At 50.7% G+C, this 9,718-nt stretch overlaps 1 protein-coding gene across 1 annotated transcript; it reads left to right on the forward strand.

Moving 5' to 3' along the window:
* Positions 1 to 219: 219 nt before the first annotated feature.
* LOC122371834 (trichohyalin-like) lies at positions 220 to 4,445 on the forward strand. Its single transcript, XM_043348565.1, has 4 exons — positions 220 to 2,398; positions 2,656 to 3,510; positions 3,699 to 4,112; positions 4,286 to 4,445. Exons 1-3 carry the CDS (start codon positions 1,783 to 1,785, stop codon positions 4,100 to 4,102), a joined length of 1,875 nt encoding a protein of 624 aa, XP_043204500.1. The 5' UTR covers positions 220 to 1,782; the 3' UTR covers positions 4,103 to 4,112; positions 4,286 to 4,445.
* Positions 4,446 to 9,718: the final 5,273 nt, after the last annotated feature.

The raw sequence follows: 9,718 nt of genomic DNA on the forward strand, positions 1-9,718 counted from the left end.
GCCCTAAATGCGAAAATATTACGTTATTAGACCTCTCAGTGCTAGTGACAACACAAAGGCATGTGGACTTACATCAAACTATATCCCCAACAACAGCGCTGCCACCGACTTCACCACTGCATCGCGTCAGTCGCTGCCACTGGACGGACACGGCCACAGAGCGTTCCCTCTTATCTGTGTTCCTGTCGGGGTCGGTATATATCTACAGCGACGTCGGCCGGCCTCAGTCAGTCTGGGAGAGTCAGAGCAGCCGGCAGCCATGTCACGAGCTGACTTGTTCGGTGTGGGGAAGGAGGAGCGGAAGAGGAGGTTGGAAAGGTGCTTTGATTGGGAGGTCAGGAATCTGGTGCAGAAGTACGGATCGTGTGCACATCTGATCCCCGACACTCTGCTGTTGGCACACGACATTCGGAGCAACCACTCCACCGGGTGGCAGGCCTACTGTACCGCGGCAGAGGTAAGACACTCTGTCACCACGCTGGTAGATTATCCACTCATGGCAGCCCTGCTGGATGTTAATGACGCCGCCGCCGCCCGTTGTCGACACTGTCAGTCCGACCACCCCCTCAGAGTTGCCTCCATCAATAGATCAGGCAGCAGTGCCGAGGGACTGACGGACTTGGTAGTGGGCATTGGCGGAACGTCAGATTTTGATCTGATGTTCGAGTTCGATGCTCCATTTCAATGGGCGGTACTCGGAAAGAGAGATGAGCCGGCCGTTATTACGCCGAAGTCGGCACCACAAATGTGGGCTCGACCGACCAAAAACCCTGGATTTGTGACGCTGCACTGGGTCAAGACGACTAAATGCAGTCATGATAAGCCGCTGGAGGCCTTGCCGGCCGACTCCATCCGCCAGCTAATGGTGGCATCATGTCGGATTATGCAAGACGGCAAAATCAATACTGCCGGACCGGCTGTTAACGTCAAGTCGTCAGATGATATCTCAGACGGAGGCATGGACTTTGTGCCGTGCATTCTTGTGCGCGGGTGGTGGCCGGCAGACCAGCTAGACAGCTGTCACCTGAAGGTGGACTTCCCGCCAGCAGCGGCCAGGGTTGACATCCGACGATTCGGAGTACACCTTGTGCCGACCGGCCGGCCCGGCAGCGACACCGAGTTTATTGAGTTTCGGATTTCCTACTCACGGGCGGAGGTGATCACAGTTCGATATCTCGCTCCAGTCATACGAGCAGCTATTGTTGCAGTAAAAGCCATGAAAAATTCTTTGAAAAAGAGCGAGGTGATAAGCGAAGATGTGCCATTAAAATCATACTTTATAAAAACGGCCGGGCTTTGGCTGGCTCAAACCATTCCAGCTTCAATGTGGAAGGGCGTCACCGACGGTGTCAACAAAATACTTGACTGGCTGGAGGACAAATTGAACGCCGGGAAAATTCCGTGTTTTTTCGATCATAACATCGATGTGGCAGTTGAACTCAGCACCGTAGAGCGGCGGGCTATCATTGACATCATGCAGCTGATGAGGGAGTATGTCACGCATCTTCTGATGGGATGCTGTGAAAATCTGTGGAATGTGGATCTGCTGCTGGAGCCCCTCAAAGACCGCCAGCGAGAGCCCCAGCTGCGGCTCCGTCTCGGAAGGACGCTCGTCCGACAGGCTGTCTTTGAGGGTGTCTCTGTCCGCCACACAGCTCCGTGCTGGGAGTGGTGGTGGAAGGAGAACATCCCTCCACTGGTCCGCACAGCCCCACTTCTATTACAGTGGTGGCATTACACCAAATCAGAAACATACCTGCAGCAGTGTCTCATGTTCATGGCATGGGTGGTGGTCGACTCAGCAGACATGCAGTTAGGGACACCGATGACGTCACAGGTCAGCGACATCGTCACGCTGGACGTGGGCCCCCTGATAAACTCCTCACCAGATCTGATCTCGATCTCCTGCTGGGTGACCCGGACAAAGTGGAGACCTGGTGTAGTCAGCAGCTGCGGCGGCCGCTGGAGGAACGGCCGGCCGGACTGACCGCCGAACTCGACACGACGCGGGGCCGTGCCGAGCTGCTGCTGCGGCCCGAGCTGCTGCTGCAGGCTGTGCGAGTGAATGCGCCGGGTAAAATGGCCTGGTGGCGGGATAATGACCGGGAGGTGGAGAACAGTTGGATGAAAAACTACCGACCACTGGGTTCCTACCAGGAGACTCGGGAGAAGTTGGAGCATCTCTTCAACACTAACCTGCATAAGCGGCTCCGTGTCAAACTACCAGAGATGGACGCCGCGTCTGTGGACGCCACGGCCGGCCTCTGGCGCCGCCGACTGCAGCAGCTGCTGTCCGGTGACCGGCTGCGGACGATGTACAACGCTATCACCGGCTGGTGGCCGGACCGATGGGAGATGACGTCGCACTACCTGGCGGTGCACGAGGCCGACTCAGAGGGTAAGACGATATTGACGCCAACCAATGCTCCAATCCGTCGTTTTATTTGCTTCCAAGTTCCAGTGTCATTCCAAAAACGACTGAGAAATACCTACCAGTGCAATGAATGAAAATCGACATGCGTGCAATGATGTGATCTTCCCGAGACGAGATCTGTTTATTCAATTTATCATTGAGTTGTGGTTGTTGAGTGCTAAGCAATTCGTCGATTCAACGACCACCCACCTAATATTTTCTACCTAATTGGTATGTTTCAGATTCGGAGCAGGATGACGACGACGGTCAGGCCGGTGGCGAGGAGCGGCGCAGCGCAGACGAGGACCAGACATCAGGGTGTCTGCCCAGCCCTCAGCGAGAGAAATGGCAGCAGCTGGAGCGACAGCGCCAGCAGCTGTGTCAGCAGCTGGAGCGGCGGGGTCACGGGGAAAGGAGGAGTCTCAACCAGCAGCATGATGAGGAGCGCCGGCGTCTGGAGCGGATTCATGACAGAAAGTGGCGGAGCATGGAAATACTGCACCATGACGAGCGGAAAAGGCTCCATCAGCGTCACGAGAGTGTTACCAGATGCGTGGAGCTGCAGTATCAGGGACAGGCGCAGCAAGAGAGACGTCAGAGACAGTTGGAGCTGCTGGACCGGAGAAACCGAAGGCAGTTAGCAGTACTGGAGTGGCAACACCAAATAGAGTGGGGAGACCTGGAGCAGAAGGTCCACACGCAGTGGAACAAACTGAAACAGAAACACCTCAGGGAGTCACAAGAGCTGGAGGAGAGATACCCGAACATGCAGTCCGGGGAGGAGCTGGCTCGGCTGATGGAGGAGTGTAGCAGGAGGCGTCGGCAGCTGCGGAAGGAGCTGGAGAAGGAGCTGGAGAAGGAGAAGGAGAAGGAGAAGGAGAAGGAGAAGGAGAAGGAGAAGGAGAAGGTGCTGGAGAAGGAGAAGGAGAAGGAGAGGGAGAAGGAGCTGGAGAAGGGGAAGGAGAAGGAGAAAGGGGAGGAGCTGGAGAAGGTACTGGAGAAGAAGAAGAAGCTTGGGAAGAAGGAGAAGGAAAGCGGGAGGGTGCAGGAGAAGAACCTCATAGTCAAGAAGGAGGAGGATAAGCCAGTTGAGCGAGGTAAGGTCTATTATTCATAGCGTTGCTTGTCAACCATTTTGCAGCTAGATCATGTGTACAGTCACCTGAGCTTTACATATTTTATGTTGATTTTATAGCCGGAGACTATTTGAAAATGAATAGAAACACCCTACAACCCTTTCATTCAGAATCTGTACAAGTATTGACTTTTGTCCTTCTGATTTCAGGCAAGCAAAAGCGGCAACGACGACAACAACAACAGCAACATGAACAACAACAACAGCAACAACTAGAACAAGAACAACAACAACAACAACAACAACAACAACAACAACAACAGCAACAACAAGAACAAGAACAACAACTAGAACAACAACGACGACGACGACGTCATCAACAACAACATGAACCAGAACCACAACAGCAGGAGCGGCTGCCGAGCCGGCGCTGCCAAAACCTGCGGAACCTGATAGAGGTAACGCGAAGACACCGCCAGCAGCTCATCCAGCTCCAGGAGCGGCACAACCAGGAGCTGGAGGAGCAGAGGAGACGTCACCGGCAGGAGTGGCAGGATCTGGAGCGGCGCCTCAGCCGCCGGCGGCACGGCCAGGAGCGGCGACACCCACAGTGACCGGCGTGAGGTAATTTCTTTGTGGAAAATTATTTCAGTATTCTACGTTTTCATTACAAAATAACGAGAAAATGTTGTTAATAAATATGTACTGATAAATACGTGTGCTGCATTTTTCATGTTGTTTCGGTTGTCTAAGGCCTCATATTTGATTTATACAAGCCTGCTCTGTTTGTGTTTCAGGATACCAGCGGAATCACGGACAAACTCAGGGAGGCGCCACTACGGAGAACATGTCGAGAGCGAGATATTTGTAGCATCAGACATGGCGGAAATATGTCGCTAGTGTAGATGCTGAGATTGATAAAACGAGACGAGGTGCATTTTTATTAACACGCGCAGTGGAAGGGTTGCGAGTACTACGCCCAGTGGAAGGGGGGGGGGCGGATGTCGCCCCCCCCCCCCTAAGATCTCAGCTCCCACTGGAGCTAGAAAGACAAAATTTGGAGGGTAGGTGGGAGCCATAGGGAACTCTGTTGTGTGTGAATTTCGTGACCCTAGGTCAATATCTTCAAGGTCAAATGAGGTCAAATGTGGTCAAATCTGCCATATTAGCGACTTTTTTGCGTTTACACGCCGATAACTCAAAAAGTTACCGGCCGATTTTTTTTAAATCTTTCACTATACGAAAGAGCAAACATTTATGAGTATGTATGGTGAATTTATAGATAATCCAACAATAAATATGGCAGTTACATAGAAGCCTGCTAAGGGTAAGATGTCGCCGGCTGAAGCGGCATCGGCCGACGCGGGAAACGCGGCAATCACAATTTTGTGTTTACACACTCATAACTCAAGTTGTTACCGGCCGATTTTCAAAATTCTTTAACCATATGATTGCCTGTACATTTCTCAGTCTTCTCACCGAATTTGATGCGAATCTAATATAATCAGCGGTAAGGAGCGCGATGTAAAGACGGAACCGTCCCGCCCCGGCACAGTCTACAATTCAGGCGGCGCGTAACGGCTAGCGCCGGCCGCCGCGCCGCCGCGGCGGCAGGATGTTTGACTTTACACCGCCATTACTAGAAAAGTTGTGAACCGATTTTCTTACTTTTTGCACGAGAAGATCCGCAATTCAATTCTGGACAGGTAGCCGAAATTTCACATTGATATTATGCTTGCGGCGCGAGTTATTGGCGAAAAACAGGAGGGGTGGGCGAAATCCGCCCCGCCCCCCTTCCACTGCGCGTGTTAACCCGCGCCCTGGTGGGGTCTGTTTATAACGCGACCTGGTGGGGGGGGGCTATTTTTTGCCCCCTCGTATCTCCGAAACTACTGGACGGATCCGCAAAACTCAAACGGCGTTCGAAAGGCCTGTCAAATTTGTCGAAGGAAACCAAATTTCATTGACCTCGGGGTCACCGATGACGTCACAGGTCAGGTCAAAGATGAAGTGTTTCACCGTTCACGGGTCTTCTAGGGAATGCGCTATAACACCGAGGAAAACGCATTTTGTCGAGAATCAGCGATAGGGCGTCAGTTGCCTAGTAGATATGTTGCTATTAGAGGTCACTGACAATACCAGGTCACGTCACAGGTCAGGTCACCAAGGGTCACAGGTCAGGTCACATGAGCCCAACTTCACTAAGGTTGTGTGATGCATGTTTTATGGCCAATTTTTCATTTCCAACTCAATGGTGTTGGTTATAAGACTATCAGGTACGGCTTAGGTCACTTTCTGGTGAAGTTCAGGTCAAGGTCAGGTCAAGGTCAGGCCAAAAAAGGTCAAATTTTAAAGTTGATAGTTTTGCATAAAATGGGTATTGATTCGATGCAGCTCGTCACGGGGAGTCTAATGGTGGTCTTTGTTTTGCGCTACGTGGTCTAGAATTGCTAAAAATTGAGTTTGAAAATTTGACGTCATCAATTTTGAACAGTTTTTTTCGCTATAACTTCGCCAAAAAAAGAGGTATCAATCTCAAATTTGGTATGTGGATGTAAGGTGGTACGGACTATCACATATATTCCGGTTTTTGCGAAATTCATAAAACTTTTTGGATTTTTAGATCATTATATCCAAAAAATTGATTTTTTTGATTTTTGGGGGTCAAAATCCAAAAATTTCAAAAATCCGAGATAGCAGTTTTGTAGCCCTGTCAATTCTACAGCTTTTATGTCTTTATCATTTTTCTGTATTTGCAAAGCTATAGGCCTGACAGCTCTTCCCGTGGAACCCTTTTTTGGGTCGAAAACGACAGAACATGACGTCACTCTGACGTCATTTCCGGCCAACCTATCATAGCCTTTGGAAAAAATTTTTGGTCACCATATGTAAAATTGATGTCCGGGAGGGTACTGAAAGTTTGGTGACGATCGGCGCAGCGGTTCTGGAGATATATCGAAAAGTCTGGAGGGGGGGCAAAAAATAGCCCCCCCCCCACCAGGTCGCGGGTTAATGCTTATAAGGTCAGTGCTCATGTGATGGCGATGTTAGCAATGCATATAGCGTTTGTATAGTCATGGTTTATATAAGTTATGTGTTGTTTTTACGACTGCAAAATGTAGTTATAATGACTAATGCTATACATAGATAGTGACATTGATGTTGGCTCTCTGAACACCTTGTGTTGGTTATGGGCTGTTTTTCATGACACATGTATTGTACAATGTTGAGAAGCTCTGTAAATACTATACAAACAGCCGTTCCCATCCCCATCTTTCGATGACCGGACATAAGGCCAGCTGCCGTTGTGGTGATGGGAATCTGTGTAACGAACCGTTACATCGAAGCCATTGAACATGTTGGCTACTGAAAGCAATATACATAATATCAGAACGAAATACGAGTAACCTATACAAAGGCGACGAGCCACATCGGGCTCCACCGATAGCGCTGCTCCGGATCACCACGTCTAACACAGGAAGGGTGACCGCCACTGCAGCCGCAGCTGGCCAGGAAGGACGTCAGATAGGAGGGCTGGCACCGCCGTCTCCACTAGCCGCAGGCAGGGTGGTGCGGTTGGATGATGACGGCCGGTGGACTGAGGGCGGGACGGGCATCAATCAGGTGCTGACAGCAATCAGCAGTCAGTTGGTGACTTACCAGGGAAATAAGCTAAAATTAGAGCGCTCGTTTGTATGATCCTGCCTGCCTTAAAATGACTCGCGGATACTCCAGGCAAATTATTTATACCAACCTTGTTTATAAAGTGCAATGCTGCCCGTCGTCCCCGGATACCCCTCCCCAGTCCCCACCCCCTGCCGCCCGCTCCCCGGCCCGTCCGCCACGGCCGGGCCAGGCCGGCCCGTGGCCTCGGGATCCGCCGACCTTCAGTGTAGGTGGCGCTACTGCCAACTGCCGGACCGGGGCCTTACCAGCCGCCATGGCCACCGTTGGCAGGTCGAGAAATGCAGAACTGCAAGGGACTGATTTGGCTACTGGAATGAAGTCATGCATTGATAATGAAAACGTCATCTCGCATATCCCTACTATTTTAAAGCTATAATTACCTTTGAATAAATGCTTCCTCTGCCATGCAGAAATCTAAGGCATGGGAATAAGCCAATGAAAATAGCAGATTTGCATTGATATAAGCACCAATGAAGATTTGGATTGTTTTAAATCATTAGCCGCGTTTACATAGGGCTAGTTGCCAGATAGTGGAATTCCACTAACGAGACATTTTTTCCACTAACGAGACATTTCAGGCACCTTCAGATAATTCTGACGACCTATCCGGCCAGAAGGACCAAACCGATTGACAAAAATAAATACATCGTGGCGGATGAATACTTCAGGCCTAGACATAGTATAGATGTCGCAACTCGCGGCCTTCCCGGCAGTAAGGGCGAGGTATAGATGACGCTACTGCAGCAGCCAGCAAGTCACTGGAACGTGGGAGTCGTGGAATGGAACGGAAGATACGGAACGGGGGCTTCTTAACGGAAGCTTATTCGTTTTATTTTCATTTAAGAATTGATTTCGTGCGCTAGGGAAAGAACATTGTCTTCTTTTTTCTTACGTCTGCACCCCCCGTCCCTTCCATCCCTTGGATCAGCCAGTGTGCAGCAAGAGGGTTCATCGGAGAAAAACAACAAAGAGCAATCCTCCCTGAGCCTGTCAGGTCAGAAATAACCTGAGCATAGGCGGCGGAACGGGGAGGGCACCGGGGCACCGTGCCCCCCTTTGATTTTGGCATTTTAACATTAGCCCTATGGGCGCTGCATGGAAAGAATGGGACCAAAAGTCGGCGGTGCCCCCCCCCCCCTTAATTGAAGGTGCTCCGCGGCTACTGAACCTGAGGACCGTTCGTTATGCCCTACTGCCCACGCTTCTTAAAATTTCAGTAGTAGTCAGTTATCTGGCCAATGTTTCCGTATACGGGTTGGCAAACACAACTGAGCCTCGTGAGTGGGATGAGTACTGGACACAGAAGTGGACAATCTGTTGGCAAGGAGCCCGCAATGATAATATCTCGAAACTCAGGACTACGCATACAAACACTTTAAAAGCATCTAAATCTACACTATAATCGAAAGCCGCATTGTTGTGAACTACCGGCACGTGCGTCCAATCACCATCAAGAACGGAAGTCCGACCTACAGCAAGCACGACAGTCCGATCATAGATGTATTGAAAAATAACTAGCAACTTTAAACATCGCCTTCCTCAGCCACGCTCTACACCGCATCACATAAGAAAACCGCCAATATCGATTACAAAACACACATAAAGGAATTTCGTAGGTATAGATCAGAGGAATACTTCACCTCCTTTATCTGGCGCGTCAATAGGTATAAAGTAATCTTTGGCGTCTACGCACTAGCAACATCTATAATGCAAACAGCAGTTCAGAAGCCATCCACTAAAATTGTAACAAGGCAAGGGTTGGTCAAAATAAATTATAGTCACCGTGATAAATAGCAAACGAAATACAGAACAAGCACAACAAAGCATTCCACACTCGTTTAGACTGTACCTACAATATGCCTACATAAGACATTGCAGCAGTGTACAAGGGAAACATTCTTTAAAGATGCTACCGTGAGGAGTTTTAAAAGTTTGGTGAACATAGTTACGAGTCACTGCACAAGAAATGTCGCGGTCGCCAGCCGGCCCAGGCGAAAGAGTCGGCGGAGACGGCGTCAAACAAACCCGAGAGGGAGAAGTTTCATCCGCATCAGCGGAGGCGCTCTCTCTACCAAGGTCGTCAGTTACCAGCCGCAGCACCCTGCTGGCGATTTGATAGCTGCTCTCATTCTCAGCTGGCTGAGCGCCATGTGCCGGGTCATCCGGCTCCATGATTTCCCCTTTCATTAGCAGCTGCTGTTGTAGTTATTGTTGTTGCGTTCCTTTCAGCCGCTGCCGCAGCATAGCCGTACGGTTCTGGATGGTTCTCACGGCGGCAGCCAGGGTCACCAAATCCGTCTCCCCGTAGCCACACCAGACTCGGGAAAATGTACCGAGATGTACCGAGCCAATGTTGCAGCACTCGCGGCATTCATCGGTAGGACTCCGCCCAACCCAATGTCGGCACTGGCAGGAGCCCGACCAGTGGTCCAAACGAAACTGATGAAAATCGACAGCTGATGAGCGGTCCTCCACTGACGCCGGACGGGTGGCGACGGCGCGGCCGGTCCTGGAGCTGGAACAGCAGAATGGACCGGCCGGGA

Source organism: Amphibalanus amphitrite, unplaced genomic scaffold, assembly GCF_019059575.1.
Source record: "Amphibalanus amphitrite isolate SeventyFive unplaced genomic scaffold, NRLGWU_Aamphi_draft 001283F_arrow, whole genome shotgun sequence".
Classification (NCBI taxonomy): domain Eukaryota; kingdom Metazoa; phylum Arthropoda; class Thecostraca; order Balanomorpha; family Balanidae; genus Amphibalanus; species Amphibalanus amphitrite.

Bases quoted from the DNA above. Each gene is read 5' to 3' on its own strand.
- LOC122371834 (XM_043348565.1), top strand. From the start codon at position 1,783: ATGGGTGGTGGTCGACTCAGCAGACATGCAGTTAGGGACACCGATGAC. The intron at 2,399-2,655 runs GTAAGACGATAT...GGTATGTTTCAG, and splicing joins GCACGAGGCCGACTCAGAGG to ATTCGGAGCAGGATGACGAC. The intron at 3,511-3,698 runs GTAAGGTCTATT...TTCTGATTTCAG, and splicing joins GGATAAGCCAGTTGAGCGAG to GCAAGCAAAAGCGGCAACGA.